The 20854-nt window shown below is 36.9% G+C and overlaps 1 protein-coding gene across 4 annotated transcripts in view; it reads left to right on the top strand.

Moving 5' to 3' along the window:
- PTPRZ1 (protein tyrosine phosphatase receptor type Z1) overlaps window positions 1–20854 on the top strand; it is a 164331-nt gene that overhangs the window by 48720 nt on the left and 94757 nt on the right. For all 4 annotated transcript variants that reach the window (XM_030857657.2, XM_030857656.2, XM_030857659.2 and 1 more), the window contains exon 2: window positions 3401–3466. In XM_030857657.2, the coding sequence (XP_030713517.2) occupies window positions 3401–3466 (66 nt within the window). The remainder of the gene's footprint in view (window positions 1–3400; window positions 3467–20854) is intronic.

Here is a 20854-nt window from a genome sequence, read left to right as displayed (position 1 = left end):
CCTGTGGTCAGTGCAAAGTTTCAGAGGAAAATTCCAACTGATGGCCAGGTCAGATTAGGTATACAGTCAATTCTCTATAATTTTTTTTTTTTTTTGATGTGGACCAACAGAATCTGTGTTGAATTTGTTACACTGTTGCTTCCGTTTTTCTTATGTTCTGGTTTTTTTGCCCCATGGCATGTGGGATCTTAGCTCCCCGACCAGAGATCGAACCCTCACCCCCTGCATTGGGAGGCGAAATCTAAACCACAGACCCCAGGGAAGTCCCAATTCTCTATAATTTATTTGTCTAAGTAATTCCTGCTGGTGAAGTTCAACCCCAGTGTATTGTTTTGTTTTATTTTGTTTCTCTTGAAGAGGTTCCTACTCAGGCAGAGCACTTAAGGGAGTAACCAATAGCTCAGGATTGTTAGGAATCCTTGATATTGTGGAAGACTTAGTGAGTACGAGGCAGAAGCCATGGATTATTGTTTCCGTTTTTGTCACTTTCTGCCTGTACAAACCACTTACATTTCCTTGGGGAAAATTACCTTATCTCTAAAATTATTTTTTTGTAGTCTGTTAAAGTCTGGATCAAATGACCTTTGAGGCCATAACTGTATATACTCCTTGATCATGAAAAAACACTTGTCCCCAGAATTTAACCTTAAATGACTACCATTTTATGGTACAACTCTATGTAAAAAAAAATTATGAACCTAATGATTATTTTTTAAGTAGAAAAGTAAATATATGCATGAATATTCAAAGCAGCATTATTCATGATAGCCCCAAAGAGGATACAACCCAAGTATCGTCAGTTGATGAATGGATAAAAGAAATGTGGCATAGCCAACGTCATAACAAAAAATTACAGCGTACAAAATTGAACAGGCAAGGAAAACTTTCTTCAAGGCTATTGCAGTAGGGGAGAGAAGGCAGAATCCAGTCTGAGCTCAAATCTGATGAGGCAGAGAGGATAAGGTTTTTTACGAGCTAGGTTAAGCCCCAGTGTAAAAGTAATGCAGGACATGAGAGGAAGTCATAGGCCATCTGCATTTGCTAATTGTCTCTGTTCAGAGGAAAAATAAGCTCATATCATCATGACAGGAGGTAGTTTTTGCAACTTGGAGCAAGACACCTAGCTGGAAGTTAGGTTCCTACCCTCCCACAGAAAGTGGGAGATAAGGGTGCTTATTTCCTTCAATGGTTACATTTCAGAGAGACAATTCCCATATTCTTGAGAAGTACAGTCCTAGTTGTAAAATTGGCATGTGGCTAATAAAAAAGATTTACATCTTAAAGGAATAGAGAGAAAAGTTATAAGTTTTCTAAACTGAATGCTGGAAGAAAAGGGAGGTCAAGAGCCTAGAGCTAGGAAGTAGCCTGTCTAAAGTTTAGTCAAGCTGAGGGGAATTTTAAGGCCATCTTGGTCACCATACAATAGAGTACTATTAGACAATAAAAAGGAATGAAGTACTGATATATCCTACAACATGGATAAACCTTGGAAATGTTAATTATGCAAAGTTAAAGAAGCCAGTCACAAAAGGCCATGTATTGTGTGATTCTGTTTTTTAGAAATATCTAGAATATCCAAATCTATAGAGATAAAGTAGCTTAGTGAAGTTAGAAATGGGCTAGGGGGTGGCAGCTAAAGGGTATGGGGTTTCTTTCTGGGATAATGAAGATGTTCTAAAATTGTTTGTAGTGATGATTGCACAGCTCTGTGAATATACTAAATGCCATTAAATTTCATGGGTGAATTGTAAGATGTGTAAATCACATTTCGGTAAAGCTGTTATAAAAACAAATTGTTTGTTGAAATGTGCTCCACAGCCAGTAGAATATTTACCTATATTTATGGGTAATGAAATTTTTTAAACAATTTTTTTTTGTTTTCTCCAAGCTAGGTTTTGGTTTTGAATAATCTGTGGATTCAGAAGGTGTATTTCTGGAAGCTGGCCTGCTTTTAAGTTTTTATAAAATATTTTAGTATGCATTACCGTGTTCTAATCAGATTGTATATAACATGAGAGAGAAAAATAATTTCTGAAATGTCCTTGAGATATTTGCCTCCTTGAAATTGGGAGCTGTCAATAAAGAAAAAAACACCTGTGTAGAGAGAATAAGAGGAAGTAGAGTCTGTCTTCGCAGCTGATGAGAAAGATCTATCTATTTATATAATATGTATATATGTATATGGTATGGTATGGTATAAATAAATCCTTACATTCAAATGAAAGCTATACTGACAGAACCCCAGTTTATGAATAAGTAATGTTCCACACATTCCTTTGTAAATGAGCTATTTGTAGCCTTTTCTTCTCTTTCTTTCTTCTTTTTTTTTGGCCATGTCATGTAGCTTGCAGGATCTCAGTTCCCAAGCAGGGACTGAACTCGGGCCACAGCAGTGAAAGCCAGGAATTCTAACCACGAGGCCACCAGGGAACTCCTGTAGCCTTTTCTACAGAAATAGTTTTGTCAACACTGATCAGGTTCCAAACCTAGTTCACGAAGATTTATTCTGCCCACAATGTAGCTGAAATGGAGTACTAGGGTTAACACAGGCTGGGATAAAGGGAGCAATAGCACAATGGCACAGGAAGGAGGAGGATGAATCATAACATCCCTGTTTCTTGGGTATAGGAATGACTCCAGGCAAAATTTTGAATTGTGTGGAGTGAGACTTTGACTTCCATCCATTTTCTTTTCTGTACCCCTTGTCCCATGTTCAAGATGTAGAGTCGCTATCTCTAGGTCATGAAGCATCCACTACTTTTATGGTACTGCAAGCTTCCCACTGTATTACCTCATCAGCCATCTCTGTTCCTCCAAGACACAAATTCACCTACACCGTCTAACACAACCTTTCTCCCAGCCAACATACACACACACATTTAAATTTCCATTTCTTCAAGGCAGTTAATTTTGTTTTGCCTTGTAGGGAAGTAAAAGTTGAAAACGTGGTAACCTCTGGATCTCCTAGAAGCATTTACAGATAAAACTTGGGTTGTAACCTTAAAAGTATCTCTAATCTATAGGATTTCAAGTATTCAACTTAGGGAATGGTAAGAAAAGTCTGAAGATAGAACAAGCTGTCCTTTCTGACCCCAGTCTCACTTTGGGATGAAACCCTCTAGGTTGCTCCTGCTTTTCACAGAATATTTTCTTTGTCTCTGTCTGAACTTTAGCAGTTTTTAACTGTGCCCTGCTAAAACTCACACTAATTACCAGAGCATGGACAGTGGAGTCTATAATGGTGGCAGTTGGAATTGGGAGGAGACATCAGGAAGGTGACATAGAAAAGAGTAATCAAGGACCATTTATGGTATGAATGATGCTTTGGGCATCTTATATTTTTTTAAATTTGCACACATATTTTTCTATGCATTGATCAATTGGTTTTTCTTGGTTGTAGATTGGGCTTATGGATACTACAGACAACAGAGAAAACTTGTTGAAGAGATTGGCTGGTCCTATACAGGTAAATATATTAGAATATAATGAAATTCAATGGAAAATTCTATTGTTTTTGTATCTGTTTTTATATGTAAAAGAAAACTTTGTAGCTCCACACATCATTTTAACTTAGCTACATGGGTATGCAATTAATCACTAAAAATATATCATATGCAAAATGATTTCTAGTGATTTTCCATTAGCAAGTTGGTAGTGTAGAGTATATTGATCTCAGACAGAGCTAGATTTGAATCTCAGATCCACACTAGCTATGTCTCCTTGGGAAAAATGCATAACCTAATTGAGGTTCAGTTTTTTCATCTGTGAAATGGAGGATTTTTCTGAGCATTAAATGAGATAAATGGAGTTGGCACAGAGCCTCCTTGTAAATAGAAGATTCTCAATAAATGTTAGCTGCTATTTTTGTTATGATCACAGTTGTTATGATCAATGTTAACAAATATTGAGGGGAATCTTGCTTTCAAAAGGGGTTTCCTTCTGAATTACTGTGCTGAGTTAATTGGAATGAGGGTCTAATGTGATTTTGTGTGATTACCAGACGTGGCTTTGAGCATCATGTGCAGCTGAAGTTGGCTTAAAATAGTTACATCCAGAAATCCTGATCAGAAACTTTAGGAAAGAAGAGAAGCTCTAGGCTTGATCAGATGAGCCTGGATGGAACCTAGAGGGAACATGACATGCCTCATGACCATCTGAGATAAAGCTGAGTAGCAGAGTTGGGTACTCATTAGAAATAAGATTGGGTTGATAAGTCAGGATCAAATTAAAAGGGCTTCAACAAGAGCCTAGCCAATTTGGACTTTATTTTATAGATGAAGGGCAGAAGCATGATGAATTTTGTAGCAAGGCATGCATTTTCTTTCTTTTTTTATTCTTACTTTAAAAGTAGAAACTTAAAAAAAAATTCAAACACAAAGAAGAACATAAAAATCATTTTTTACTCCCACCAGTTTCATCCACTAGAAAATTTGGTATATTCTTTTCAGGCCAGTTTTTATTATATTATGTTTATATATTTTTTATATAGAGTTTTACATCCAATTTATTCTGGAAATTAGTTTTGAGCAGTGACAATTCCTGTTGATCCTGGTACTTAATAGTCCATTGAATAAATGTTTCATTTTTAATCATCCAGTTCAAGCTATTCACTGTTTAAAGAAATGGTGGCAAATAGATGAATACATATGTCTATATTTTTATCATTTTTTATTAGAGAATCCTTGATATTCCATTATTGAGTAGAAGAAAATAAATGCTTTCAAAATTCTTGATACACATGACCTAATTGCTTTCTAGAGAGCATATATATGCTTACATATAGTATAAGTAAGTGACTACCCCACTGAATAAACCAAGATTTAATGACTGTCATTTTGAAAATCTTCACCAATTTGACATGTTTAAAAAATGACATTTTGTTTTAATTTGTTCTGTTTGATTACTGTTGAAGTCAGTATTTTAATTTTCATTAGTCATTTGTATCACCTTTTCTATGAAATAAGTTAAATTAGAACATGGAAAATAATCAAGATATCCATCAAAGCAGGAAAAATTGAACAAATTAAGGCATATCTAGCCTGTGGATTACTGTGCAGATGGGCATGTGGTTGTTCTGTATGATATTGTATAGAAAGACTTGCTCTTAATTTACCCATTTATAATTATGACCTATATATCTAACGAATTCTGCCTTATTATTATTAATTTTTTTAATCTTTAGAAATATATAAAAACAAAGATTCTCCATAATTCTAAGCCATTTTTAATTATTTAAAGTAATTATTCTTTTTTTAAAATTTTGTTTATGTTTTGCTCTTATGTACTTAATGTAATGAACATCCTCAAATTCTACTTACTTGAGCAATTGTTTTTCAGAAAAATTGGACTTTAACAAAAAGAGAGTTGTTGGATCAAAGTGCCTACTGTTTTTAATATTAATATATATGGTCAAATAAATATGGTCAAATTTTAGAAAATTGTGTTAATTTATCCATTTCCCCACATTTTTACTCACACTAATTTAAAAACTCTGATCAACTTGTCTGACAAAAAGTAAAATGCCATTTTTAATTTGCTCTTATCTAATTACTTAATTTCTTAAGTTACCCCAAATAACAGGGTTTAGGTTAGGATTTTGGGAGGACATATGGTAAATAAATACTACCTGAAGTAATGGTTAAGTGAATAAGAAGGGCACACCTGAGTAAATACTATAAAAAAATGAACAATCCATTTATTTACCCTAAACAATTTCACTTTTGTTTTCAGTAAAAGTGTGTGTTACATTCTACTTGAATAAATTTGTGTCTTAGTTTCTCTGGATTTAATTCCAGGTTCTGGACCAATTTTTCTCTATTATATACATAACTCATACAACCTAAAGATTTTAAACTAAGTTATTTTGAGTAAAAGGTATCTTTTAAGTATCTTTAAATTATATTTAAGGTTTTTTTTAAGTATTTAAGGATTTAAACATAAGAGAAAAAATACTTTCCTTTAGCCTGACCTTATTAAAATAATACTAGAGCTATAAATAATATTAACAATAAAACAATCCTTAAACAAGAACAAAAATATAATATATAACTGTTGTAGAAAACTTGATACATAAATATGTTCATAGAATAAAAATCAGCTGGTTAGTTTTGTTAACATCTACCTTCCTAGTTTGAGGTGGAACTAAAAGCAGGTTTACTTTAACTGGTGAACTTTTAAACAGAGAACTCATATATTTAAAATGAAAAACAAGCTTTAATGCATCCTTCATTCTCCCTAAACCTAGAATCAGAAAATGGAGGACCTGTAACCTAGGGAGAGAGAGGGTTACAGTTCTCATCACCCCAAGCAAGGGCAGGTGTATGAGGGGTAATGCCACCTGTTTCCAGCAGCCTGAGGTCCTTGAGTTTCCTGAAGGTGCCTCCTCAGGGCGGGAGAAGACAAGAAGATGGCAGTTTTACCAGTAGCTTCTTGCAAACACCACCATGCATATATTGCTATCTTAGGAGGCAGCCACAGAGCTCTTCCTTTTAATGGGCTAAATGCATGTAGACATGGCACCTGAAGAGTGGCCAGGCTTTCATGGATGGACCTATGCACAAACAATGCACAGTTCTTTGCTTTATAATCCAGTTGCATCATCCTGTTCATAACTTAAGGCCTATTGGCTTTAGCTCCTTTAAGAGACAGTCTGGTGATCAAAGGGATAGATTCATTAAAAAGTGTCATTTGATGGGAGGAGGGGTGGTAGGTCTCAAAAGGGAATGTTCCAGAGTTGAGGTGAGGGTGGAAGCTTACCAAAAGATCCTAGGAAGAGATTAGAAAGAGTTTCAGCTGAGGACATTTTATAGCTGCTTAGCTCAAGCTGAGTGTGGATTGATTATTTTGTCTGAATTCCTAGAGCATCAAAAAGAAAACAAACTAAAGCCTTTATCTAAATAAACATATCTCTCCCAAGCAAATCACACCAAAGCCAAGCATTTTAAATGTGGATTATTCACTATTAAGTATATTAACTCTTTTTCTTTTTAGTACAAATGTAGATAAAGGTTGGTAGTCTTTTCAATTTCTATGATTATTCCACCTGGAAAATGAAAAACTATATGTGTTAACTGTGTAAAGTTCCAGGACAAATTAATTTTAAGATTCTTAAATTTAAGTAATTGATGAATGGCTGAAGTAAATTGGTTTTGACCACACATAGGCCTAGTTTTGTTCACAGCAGCTTATCTTGTTGAGCTACTTGTCAGATTAGCTGCAATCTCAGAAGAAAAGACCTACCCTTGAATGTTTGTATATATAGAATTCTATTCATAAAAATTACTAAGAACATCGTAACATCTGTCTGTAAGAGAGCTCACTGCTTTACCATAAGCCATTTAAAAATATCATATCGCACATCAAACATGACTTAAATGGAATCATTTAAGCTAAGGTTGTTTAAGAAAGATTACACAATTGTAATATGTGAAGAAACAATAAAAATCCCTGCTGGCTACCAAATGATTGGAGAACGAGAGGGTGGAACGGGAGGAGAAAGTATTACTCTTTCAGTTGTGTTATTTTAACATAGGTCATAAACAACTTTTCTATTCAGGATATATTCTATAATTATGTTGAGAAATGGCAGGGTTGGTAAATACAGTCACCAGTCCCATTTTTAAAGTTATTACAAGAAGGTGAGCAAAGTTCGTTTGTCACTCTGCAATGAAAGAATGAATTGTAAATATGGGAATGTCAGCACTAAAATCCAGTTCTTTCCTTAGTAACTTCATTTCATGTAAGGGTTTCATAAAGGTTTCTTCTGAAGGTTTCCCATAAGGTTTCTTTCTGTTAACCTTAAATTTTCTATAACAATGCCTGAACAAAGACAATTCAATGAAAAAAAAAAAAAACTAAGTCATTTGGTCTTTTTTTTTTAATATCATGAACACATAGCCCATAATGATCACTTGAGATTAAGATCTTCCTTCTGTTTGAGTTGTTAGACCTTTTCACCTTCAAGCAATGATAAGATCATCAGAAATGAATGGACTTTCACTGCTCTGTTCTTAGAAGTAGTCACTATTGAAACGTAGTCTTTATTTCCTGAAAATGAAAAAAAATTATTCTGTTGGTGTTTTTTCACCATACCTTAAGACAACTTGAAATTGAAAATTTTGTATTGATATATTCTCAAGTGTTCTTAAACCCAGATACCTTTAAAGTTTTAGTTAAAGGGTTGCATTGGGTACAAGTTAGAAAGGCCACACAGGAGTCACAATTAGACACTTGACTGAATACCTTGGAAGGAGAAAGTCTCTGAACGCTGAATTGATTTCTGCTTCCTTAAATAGAGTATCCTGTCTAAACAGTATTTCCAACACATATATAGACTAGAAGATGCTACTTGTGGAAAACAAAAGAACCATAATATAAGGCCGTGTATTGTCTTGTTTGATGTTTGGCATTTATTTTTGGACCATAGTTAGGTTTAGTAATTTTTCTTCTCTAACCTAGGAGAAAGTAGGCTAAAGGTAACTCAGAAAGAAAATTTGAAGCTACCTTGAATAATGACTGATTTCTGGCTCCTAACGGGCCCAGCCGCTCCGCGGCATGTGGGATCCTCCCAGACCAGGACACGAACCCGTGTCCCCTGCATCGGCAGGCGGACTCCCAACCACTGCACCACCAGGGAAGCACCAGCCCTCTCTTTACATCTAGAATCTGAAAACATTTTTAACATATTATATTTCCTCTGAATCATCACTCCTTATCTAAAACAGACTGTTCATTTCTCATTTCCAACTTAAGAGTGAAAAGGCAAGTTCTAGAACTCCGTGTATAGAATTACCTCATTTTTGTAAAATATTATATGTTTATATGGGCATAGAAGACAGGCCTGGAAAGATACACACAACCCTGTTGGCAGTGGTTACCCTTGAAGAACGGGACTGTGGAGGGCCATAGGAGGCAGGAGACTATCACATCTTATTGTATGCGATTCGTATTTCGCTAATTGTTTAAACACGTATATTGAAACAAAAGGTTTTCAACTTGCTTCTCTTAGTTTTAGCTAAGAAGGGCAAGGTAGTTGGATAAGGACCACAGCTTTGCATTTTCACCTGTCAGAATGTAGGGTCCCTGCTAAGCTGCAGTGAGAGGATGCCACAGACATCTAATCAGAGCACGAGGACATGTAGAGTCAGGCTGTCTGGTCATCACTAACGTTCAGACTGACCAGGCTGTTTAACTGCTCTGTATTTCAGTTTTCTTTCAGTAAATAGTTTTTAACAATGCCCTACCTGATTATGCATGAATCAATCAGTGTTTCACATTGTTGTAGGAAATCTCTTTGAGCAGTTACGCTACAAATCCAAGTGATTATTATGGCAGTGTCTTAACTTGAGCCCAAACAGATTAAACAAGTCGGGGTGTATCTGATGATCTCACAAGAGGATTAGAGGGGGCTGTTTAAATGCATATTATAGACAGGTATTTCCTATCATTGTACATTTTTAAAAGTTTAGCTAAGATGTATGACTGAGCAAACTTTCCCTATGCTAAATGTGATGAGTAGAGCATGCCTCATTGTAAAGGCTGAATAGGTTCAGTTAAATAATCTAAAACTTAGAATTTATTTCTCTGCAACTATCACTTTAGTATAGAACTGAAAAAATAAACGTGTGGCTACAGATTAGCATTACAATTAAATAATCATTGCTGAATGTATCTAAGAGTAAAACAATATGTCAGTAGTATTCTCCCGTGAGTAGAGTTGAAATTGCACACATTCTCTAGCTCAGCCTCATAACCACCCCTGCTGACTATACTTGGTAGTCTTGAGTGGATTGGACAAGTCCCTTAGCAGCTCAAGATGAGAACATCCGGCTGTTTCTCCTTCTGTCTGTGCTCAAATGTCTGGGCTTAGTGGCTGGATGTACTGTTCTCCCTCCCTTTTCTGGACCTCCTCCTTTATCTCACTTTCTGTGTTTACTCTGAAGTGCCCTGGTTCATAAAATTCATCTTACAGCAAAAACAAGCAAACAAAAAACACCGAGAGAGAGAATATTACATGATTAATTAAAAAAAAAAACCTAAGATCAGACCACAGTTTATGTAATCACACAAAATTCATTTAAATATTTTCAACATTTAGGCAAAATGCCATTGCAATTATTTTAAGTTGACCTATGTCACCTTCTTATTTTATGAATCAGTAAAGGCTGAGGGCAAGGCTTATTTACCTAGTTTCCTGTTTCCTGTGTGGTAACTCTGACTCTTTAAACCGAGGACTTTCAAAGAGCAAAAAGATGAAGAATGTGTAAATGACTCATTTCTTCTATTCAGAAAGATTTCTTATTAACTGAAGCAGAGAATTACTGATACAAAAATTATTTTGAAATATATTCAGACATGTTTAGGACTGGTTTTCTTCCCCTTTATCCATTGAATGTATGTATGTATCTATATGGCTATCTCTCTATCCTGCTACCTATGAATACAGGTCTCTGTTTAACCATGTAGTATGTTTTGTTCAGGTAAGAGATGCTTTGGGCCAGAGCTAGGACTTTTCTTGGCTGGAATGCATAGGATCTTAGAGGCTCTTTGTGGCTTCTGGCAAACCTGCCTCCAAACTGTTATAGACTGTGCAGGGACCATCTTAACTATCACAGAATATTCTGGGACACTTAACAGCTGCCCAGATTCATTCCTCAAACTGTATATGCCTAGGGTTCTATGGGGAGGGAAGCGAACTTGAACCCTATTTAGAGGTAAATTCAGAGTAGTATCTAATAACCTAGGGAGGTGGGCTTGAAGGAAGCCAGGACTGAGAGAGGCAGTTGGGAACCCCTGAGAAATAATTATCGTGACTGAGGAAGAAACCTGGCAACAGAGGTTGAGTGCAGAGTGGAGCCTGGCATCAGTGGGACCAGCTTCCAGGTTCCCCGTGATGCTCTCGGCTGTTTGCGGGGCTACTCCCCACCCAGAGGCCCCCTCACTTTTAAATGCCTGTATGCACTGTCCTGGAAACAAAGAGCTCAAGCAACTCCACTGTGGGCTCCTTCTCAAAGAGAAGTATATGAGAAGACCACCCTGGGGATTCCCAGGCAGACTCACAGGCAAGCCAGCCGAAGTGCAGGCATCCAGTCCCATCCAGCAGCTGCGCATAGCCAGGGAGGTGATTGACGGTCTCTAGGAAGGAGCAGCAACCTTGAACTTAAAATCAGATTCTTGTCTACCTCGGTTAAACTTTAGTCCCTTAGAAGATGCTATCCAGCTCTAACTTAACAGATTAATTTTTTTTTTTTTTTTGCGGTACGCGGGCCTCTCACTGTTGTGGCCTCTCCCGTTGCGGTCGGAGCACAGGCTCCGGACACGCAGGCTCAGCGGCCATGGCTCACGGGCCCAGCCGCTCCGCGGCATGTGGGATCTTCCCGGACCGGGGCACGAACCCGTGTCTCCTGCATCGGCAGGCAGACTCTCAACCACTGCGCCACCAGGGAAGCCCTAACAGATTAATTTTTGATGACAATTTTTTTTGAGAAAGAGGAGACCGTACCCGGGCTGAGGAGACTGAGTGTGATAAGACTGTAGATGCCTTTCTGATCATTTCTCTGCTCCTTTCATTTCTCCCAGTGACAAAGTCAATGAGCCATTATCTTGATGAGTATCAAGAGTAACAATCTAAGAGTAACAATCTGGGGGCTCGCACAGAAACGAAGACACAACACAGCCATAAATAAATAAATAAAGCAAACTGTCAACAAGTAAAAATAAATAAATAAACACTATTAAAAAAATAAAAATAAAAAAAGTACTGTTACTACAAAAAAAAAAAAAAAAAGAGTAACAATCTGGTATATGTTTTCCCCCAAAATGAAAATCAGTTATTTCTCATTATAAAAATAACACACGTTCATTTAAGAAAAATCATATTATATATGATTTATATGTAAGTGCAGATTTATTTATGTATAAATATATAAATGTATTTATGTTTATGAATATAAGTATGTATAAGTACAATATAAATATATTATATTTATAAATACCTATAAATATATTTATGTAAATATCTTAAATATATATAATTTAAATAAATTTATATAGAAATGTATATGATAGCTGGAATTCATAGAAAATAGCTATAAATCTTAAAGAACTGGAAAACAGGAAAAGCTGTATTTTATAACCCTTTGCCACCTGGAAATTGAAACAATAGCAGAGCCACCCAGAATCAGCATCAAAGCACATTCAAAAGTTGGCACATGCTGAACTGGATTATCTCTAAGCTACTAACGGCTAATCTAGCTTTTTTACATGTGCGTTTCCTTTCATATTTCATGAGTATCTCTAGGAAGTAAGAGCTGCTTGCAGCACTTTTTTCGTAAATAACATATAGTTTTCTTTTCTAAAACCCCCAAAGCTGCACCCATGCCTATAGCGCCCCATATATCCTTGAGGAGATTCTGAGGTTCAGTTAATCTGTGTTAGAATGTGAAGGAGTTGAGTTCTTATCACTTCTTGACTTGCCTTCTACCTGGATGCTATTATATACTCCTCGACAAAGCGAAATTTAAAGTTTTGAGATCATTAGTTTAATGAACCAATACTTACTGGATGTATAACATGAGCCAGACACTTTCCCGGGTTCCGAGGATGCAGAAGCAATCACATGCCAACGACAGATTACAAAGTGTGACAAATGCCCCAGTAGTAGACTGTGGTGACACAGGTCTGTGGTCCCTACAGAGCTTAAGGGGTTCAGGGGAGGCTCCCGAGAGCGAGAGAAAGGGACTTTAAATTGAGATAAAGCATAAGTAGGAGCTAACTAAGCCAACATGGGTGAAAGATTGTTCCAGGCAAAGAGAGAGGCCGTGCTAAGCTGTGGGTGAGAGAGAAATCAAGATCGCTATGCCCCAGCCTCTCTAGTACTCTTCCTCTCTGGACAGAAAGCTAGGAATGTGATGAGAACATTCTTAGGGCCCCGTGAATTAATTCTGGTTTAACTGCTATCCTATCCAAAATTCTAGATAATAAAATTTATAGCATACTTTAATTGGCAGTAACTTAAATTTTTAGTTTAAGGGATGTTAAGCATGATTTTTCATCACTGTTTTAGTTAGTAGACTAAGGGAACTGGAACTAGTGAAAGAGACCAAAAGAGGGGGATGTTAGGAAGGCAGGGGGAGGGAGAGGGTTTTACAGAATCCAAATGAGAGAGGGTTTCAAGGAGATGGGACTAACCATGTCACATGACTTCACAGGGAGCGCTAGCTGAGATAAAGATTATGAACCTCATGATAGTCTAAGGAAGCAGGTTTTAGTGGGGTTTCCTTTGCTATTTTGTCTGATAAGTAACAGGGTCTGGGGTCAGACTGTCTAACTGCTTAGCTTCAGAGTGGGCTCCATAGGCTCTGCCTCTTTTATTTCCTCATCTGTCAAAAGAGCTAATAATGGGCTTCCCTGGCGGCGCAGTGGTTGAGAGTCCGCCTGCTGATGCAGGGGACACGGGTTCGTGCCCCGGTCCGGGAAGATCCCACATGTCGCGGAGCGGCTGGGCCCGTGAGCCATGGCTGCTGAGCCTGCGCGTCCGGAGCCTGTGCTCCGCAATAGAAGAGGCCACAACAGTGAGAGGCCCGCGTACCACAAAAAAAAAAAAAAAAAAAAAAAAAAAAAGAGCTAATAATGGTACCTACCTCAAAGGGCGCAGCAATGATTAAATGAGTCAGTATATTCATAGCACTTAGAACAGTGCCCAGTACATATAAAGTGCTCAATAAAGGTATTAAAGTCAGATCCATTTTCTGTAATACTCAGGACTTGTTTTGTACCAGGTTAATATCCATCACACTGTTCTCTTTCTAAAGTACAGATGTGATTATATTATTCTCCCGTTTGAATCCCTTCAGTTGATCCCCATCACTTACAAAATGAAAAATGGACTCCTTAGTGTGCCATAGAGTGACTTTCGTGATCCGTTTCAGCCCACCTGTCCTGTTCTGCCCCCCATAATTATCTTCCCCCCGCCTTCTGCTGTGCCAGCATTTTCAAAAGCAGGTCTCTCTGATTCTAATCATTCTTCACTGTTTTGCCAGAATTCCAAACCTCTGCGCCTCCTTTAAGAAGTGAGGCCTTCCTGATTCCTGCTGCCCCCAGGCCAGGGCAGATCTCTCACATTCCTCCCGTGTCCCTGTGCCCTCCTCTTTGTTGCACATAACATAAGGACGTGGCAGGTCCCGTGTTTTATTCATCTTTCCTTTCGCATAGTGTGGACGTGGTATGTACCCTGCAAATACTTATGCCATGAATGAATAAAGCTGAGACATGATAGTGTTTTCATTTTACAAATGGAGAAAGACAGATGAAGTCACTTGCCCAGAGTCACAAGCTGAGCAGCAGACTGGAAACTTGAACCTGGGTCTTGACTCCCAGGGCTCTTCCTGAGACTCCTTATGGCCACATCTAAGTCATTTGTTTCAGTGATGTGGGTTACAACACAAAGCTGTTAGATTTTTTAATTATCGTGTAGATATAAAAAATGCTGGTTCCCAAGCCATCGTGTTTGGTATGGTCTTTTTGCTTTATGCATGTGTCTTTTTATTAAAAAGTGGAATTGTGGGTGCCTTTTATTTTCATCTCTGCTTGTCCATATCTTCTAGCTTGTCTACACTAGATATATATTTGTTTTATAACCAAATGGGGCTTAAACGTCTATTTAATATAATATAAATTTATTTAAATTAATTTTTATTCTATGTGTGATTAACAAGTTGTTTTGCGTCACAGAAAGTCTTCTGCTTCTGCGTATTTCCTCACTTCATATGATGATCTAATGGTTTATGTATCTGAGGGCCTTGTATCTGGGTCTCTTCCTACTTGGCTGTAGCAGGTGAACTTCTTTACTGATCAATAAAGTTGAAAATACTATAGTAGTCATCTATATCCTTAAAGAGTAGCTAATAAATTGTAATTAGTGTGGAAATGGATACTGTTCTCTTAGAAAGATGGCCATATCATTATACACTTACATTTCACCCAGACTCGATCTAGCCAGGATTCCACTGAGCGCACTTAAAGTCTCACACAACTTGATTCTCTTGCAGTGCAGTATATCCACTCTGCATTCGTTTCACAATCGAGATCGTTATCCTAGCTCAGTGAGAGTCAATTTCCCATAGTTGATTGTCTGAATCACTGCCAGCTCAGTCACATTTTCTACATCATTCACCAGGAAGTATAGTTTTTTTTTAAAAAGTCAGAACAATTATGCAGGTAACGTGTAGCCTTGATATGCTCTCAGAATGTGCTTCAGAGCAGTCACCCTCCTGGAGCTCACATTCTTTTGCACATTGATCGACAGTGTTGTTGCTGACCTATAGATCAAAGGATCCCCCATTCCAATTCCCCATTTTCTAAGTGAAAGAGTTCATTCTCTTTTGGAAGGAGAACAGCGTCTCCTTCCAAAGACGCAGAGTGCAGCGTCTATTGTTTCCTTTTAGCAGAATAATTACATCTTTAATTTCTGTGGAGATAGTGAGGAAAGCCAGTTTGGGATACGTTTATGTGTCTTCAGAGTAGATTTGGGGAGAAGATTCTGTGACTTGTAACTATGATCCTTTACCCCCCAAAGTACATGTTTGGGTAAATTATAATAACTGTTCTATGCCTTTCATTTATGATGATTGAGATTGCTTTTTTATGCTTCTTCAGCACAAGGAAGAAGGTTTGATTTAAAGTCCAAGTCTTATTGACATGTTTTTAATCACATCAACATTTTTAAAAGTAAATTGAGTAGAAAATTAAGTTCGGGCTTATGATGCAAATTCCTCTAATGTGTCTGACCTTTGTTTAATCATTTATGAGTTATCACTGCAAGATGTTTATATAGATTAGATACCACAGAGATCTAAGGAACTATATTTATCTGATGCTAATTAATATTAGTAACATTAAATAGTCTCGTCACCTTCCAATTTCCTAATGTTAAGCAATTCAACAGCAAGCAGCTATTAGTCAGATAACTATTAAACTTTGTCAATTATATATATATATATAATACTTGTGTGTGTGTATATGTATGTATATATATGTATACACACACACAAGTTTTTTACCATATTTGGACTATGTTAGAATAGATTACAAGACATTGAAATTCACACATCTTGGGAGGGTTGTATGTTATAGGTTATCACTGAAAAATAATTTATTATATGTTTAATAATGTTAAGGTTCGTGCTAAATTATCACAGTTGATTAGTGTATTTTTGCTCACAGTATGTGATGATCCATCAATTAAAAATAACTTTTGTGACTATATGAAATTCCTTCGCATTTAAATAACATTAAAAAATAATAAAATACTGGATTAGTATGCAATTCCATTTTCTTAATTGGATTGTTCCTAAGCTTTTACATTTTGCTCCTTATTTGAAAATGAATTTGCCCAAGGAGCAATTATAATGATAAAGCTTAACAAGAGCATTAGAGAGCTTATAATCTAAATCAGTGTTTCCTAAACTTTAGCGTGCATCAGAATTATCTAAATATTACTAAATAAATCTTACTAAAGTAGGATTGCTGGGTCCGACTTCCAGAATTTCTGATTCAGTAAATCTGGGGTGGAGGCCGTAAATTTAATACCTAACACTTTTTGGGTGATTCTGCTGCTGTTGGTCTGGGGAACCTCATCTTGCAGTGTCCAGAATCTAGATCAGTCTCTACTTACATTGCCTTAATTTGGGGAATGAATGAATGTTAGAGTAAAAAAGAGAAAGCATATGTGTGAATACATTTACCCACATGGAAGTGCTTTAGTTCTCTGGATGTAGTATATTGACATGAAAAAATATTATTAGTGCTTCTATTGAACATATAATAACATTGTAAATGTTATTTTCAAAACCTGCTATCTGCATCAGTAAAGAGAGAAGGTAAACTTTTGAACAGTTAACACAACTTCCATTAATTTGTTGATTTAGGTAGGCCATCATTACCTACCTCAGGAAGTTCTTGGCCTGGGTGAGTCCAGTGGGAATACCTCACTAGTGAGTCTGGCTGCAAGCTATCTTTACCTTGAATTACTCTAGACACATTTATCTCTAGCAATTGCCAAGGAAAGTTCTTTTTCATAACCTTTCAAGAATCGTTTTTTATTGACCTGGTTCCAAAAAAGCCTGGGTTCCAATGCTATCCAAATGGTATTATTAGTTCCTTGATTCTTTTTTCTTTTCTTTTTAGTTTCCAAATTCCAGTCTTGCAGTTCTCCTAAACTATTACTGTTAATAACGATTTCCTCCTAAATTTTTTGGCTGTTCGTAATGTAATTTAGTGCTACCTTCACAAGTTGAAAAATAGGATTGAAATGTTTCCGGATTTTCTTTTTTCAAGTAAACATTGTTATTCATTCCTTTCTTCAGTAGCTGTTTTGAGTTAAGTAACTCATGTATTTGTCACTTTTCAAGTCACTAATGTCAACTCCACAGGATAAATTATTTTACTACTACACATACAAATCATATTTTCCATCACTGGGCTGCATTTTGCTTGGAGTTTAGTCTCTCACCCTGGGGGATATTTTTGAAAGTTTTAATAGCTGTATGTAGAAATTGAGAAAAAAAGATCTGTCAGATCTCATTATTCTAGTAGAAAACTTATTTGAAAATCTTACATTGGATGATAGAGCCTGAACTTGTTGGATAAACACTTCATTCACTTATTCATTCATTCAACACCTTTTAATTGAGCACTTTGTATCTGGCAGCAGAAAACAAACATCTGTAGGTAAAGGAAATGACTCCTACTGACCTGTTAAGTTATGCTGCATAAGTATGGTCATGAACACTGAGTACAGTCATTTTAGTTTATTATCCTCTGGAGACTTTGCAAAATTATAGGGATTACATTTATTCAAGTAAACAAATAACTACAAAATTTGTAAGGCCAAGACATTGTCTTATTTTAAGTAGATATTAATTTTTGATAAATTTTTTAAATTGAAAGTTTGGGGAAAAATTTTTTTAAATTTCCTTTTGACTCAGTTTTGCCCTTTGGCTTGGGAGCGTTCACAGTATACCTCCAGGTGATATGAGAAGTCCCAATTAAGCCCTGCCTAGTAATGACATGGTCAGTGTTGGGAACTCCAGAAAAACTACTGAACACTACCTAGTTCTTACTGATATCTGCAGCCAACCATATCTACTCCTCCTTTGCATTCTGGGCCTCCATTCATCCATACCCTGGTGGCAGTGTGTCAGGCATAACATCTCAATCCATGTCCATTCCAGGGAGAAGAAATTCTCTCTCCCTTGTTAGCCATGGAATATCCCTCCGAGGTTAAAGACACCTTCTTCTCCAGAACCCTGAGAATGATAGACTTAGTGACAGGGTCATTTTCTCAAAAGTTTGGAAGAAGCAGCTTGTCATTTTGGTCAAATTCTTATCATTAAGCCTAGTCGAGTACCTTCAGAATAGAATTCAGTAGGGACCATGCCCTGATTATGACATCTCCTTCACTCATTAAAAGTTCTGCATCCCACCCACTGTGCATGTACTATTAGATGTTGATCAGGAATCTAGGTCATTAGTGACAGAGAAGCCTGAGGAACACTCGGACTCCAGTCTGATTATGAGTGGGCAGTGCTTGTTGAAGGTCCTGAATTTGAAATAAGACTTTTCATCCTAGTCACAGAAATGGGGAAAGGACCTAGTGTTTACCTACAAATACCTAAGGAACTATTCAACAGTATAGAGCCAGTGTTCAGCAATGTGAGGATCTTTGCAATCCCTAGCCCCCATATTCCTGTATGTAGTGATGGCCCCTGTCAAAGTCATTCTAATGGAACTTCTGGACTCTAAGGCCTATACCCCAAAGGACATGATGAGAGAGAATATGAGTCTGACAGGGAATTCAAAGCCTCCCTCCTGGGAGCCTGTGGAATGTAGGAGCTGTTTCTGTTCTACACTGATCCTAAAATCAGTTGCCATGGCTCGTAATCATTTCTTGGAAAAGAGACTGAACATAACAAGGTACAGAAAAGTTCCAGAGTCTCCTTTAGAAATGGTGCCATCCCCAAGATTTAAGGGTATTCTCTTAGTAGAATTGGGATATAGTAAAATGGTTACACACTGAAAGACCACCTTAACCCATCAGAGTAAAATGGGGATTAACCCTGAGTAGTAGTCTGTAGGACTCAGGTTCTTCAAGACAAATGAGTCCCCAAGTCCTAGTAGATAACTCAGCATTTCCCATACAGAAGTCCTAGGACCTCCGAGAAATGGGAGAATCAGGTTTATCTTTACAAGCCAAATCAACTTTGGGGGATAAGGGGCCACTGAAAGGCTAAAGGGGCCTAGTGGGACAGATGGCATTATTCTTGAAGGGTTCCCAAACCTTCAGCCTGCAGTCTCAACCCTCAACATCAGCACAGCCAGGCCCATCTTACATACCTCACTTACCACTTACCAGCCCTCTGGATACATGTACTGGCTTGGCCTTCTACTCCTTTAAGAGTCTGTTGCCAGCCTGCCAAGGAAACATGATTCCCTTACTTTGATTGTGAAGAGCCTAGTCTAACCTGCTTAAACCTCAGTCCGTTTTTTAGATGTTCATCATTGCTAACCCTAGTCTCCTTGTACGTCTGCCTTAATCCCTAAAATCTGACACACAGGTCAGTTTCTTGCCTCTTACCTGCCTGTGTCTTGCTAACTTTGTTATTTACTTACCCCACCCCTCATTAGCTGATGGAATTTAGTGTAAAAGGATGCTTTTATTTTTGCCCTACAAATGTGATAGCCTGGTTGCCTTGGTTAAGTCATTCTTAAAGGGTGTTGGATTTTATAAGAGCACATAATGATTCATATTTTTCTATACAATTTTTCTTGTAAAAAGAAGAGATAAAATTTAAGTAAAATTATTTTTCAAGAATGGAGATGTCTCTATTTTTAAACATACTTAGAGTTACTTAACAGAATTGCCTTGCCAAGGGCATAATTTCATCTAATTAAAAATCTTGTATTACTTTCAGATCTCAACAGAATGATATCACAGCACTCATTAAATATTACTTAACACAACTGCTTATATATCATATAATATATATGATATGATGTATGACATCTGCTTGTATATTATATAATATATATGATATGATGTATGGCATATTCTTATATATTATATTGGGATTAACACCCTAATGTTTCTAAAATGACTTATGACTGCACTGCACTAACAAAACTGATAACGTGAAGTTTTCATTCCAGTAACATTACTGAAGAATACCAGATTATAATTATATTTTATCCATGGTTAGTCAACTATATATATACGAAACAGAAATTTCGTAATTTCTTATTTTTATATAACAAAGCTGTTAAAATAGAAGAAGGATCATTTAAAAAATATACCAGTTATGGTTAACCAATGAAAGCAAAGTGCAACTTTTGTATATGTATAACTGATTCGCTTTGCTGTGCAGCAGAAACTAACACAACATTATAAAGCAACTATACTCCAATAAAAAATTTTTTAATGTATTTCTCATTCTCAAATAAATAAATAAAATTTCAAACTTGTGATTTTTCTCCATTCCCTAAGAGACTGTGGAGCAGGTGTGCTTTGACTCAAAGTGGGTCCCTGAAACTGCTCCTTAGGCATCATTTCTCCCACGCAGCCCTGGTTCTCAGCCATCGCTCATGTAACTCCAACCACTACCCTGAGCGCCATCTTTTTTTTTTCTCAACAGGACCTGCCTTTCAGGTAGCGTCCCATTCTTAGGAATTTTCCAGTCATTTGCTCTTCTGTTTATCAGCCTTTCATCTGAAGTCTAACGTGTAGCTGTCTGTCCTTGACAACTGCATCTCTAAGTACTTGTTCTCAAATATTGTTTTCCTGATCTAATGAACTGCACTC

This window comes from Globicephala melas, chromosome 9 (genome assembly GCF_963455315.2).
Source record: "Globicephala melas chromosome 9, mGloMel1.2, whole genome shotgun sequence".
In the NCBI taxonomy this organism is placed as follows: Eukaryota; Metazoa; Chordata; class Mammalia; order Artiodactyla; family Delphinidae; genus Globicephala; species Globicephala melas.
The sequence above is the reverse complement of the archived record's forward strand: the minus strand, read 5'-3'. Positions and strand labels throughout refer to the sequence as shown.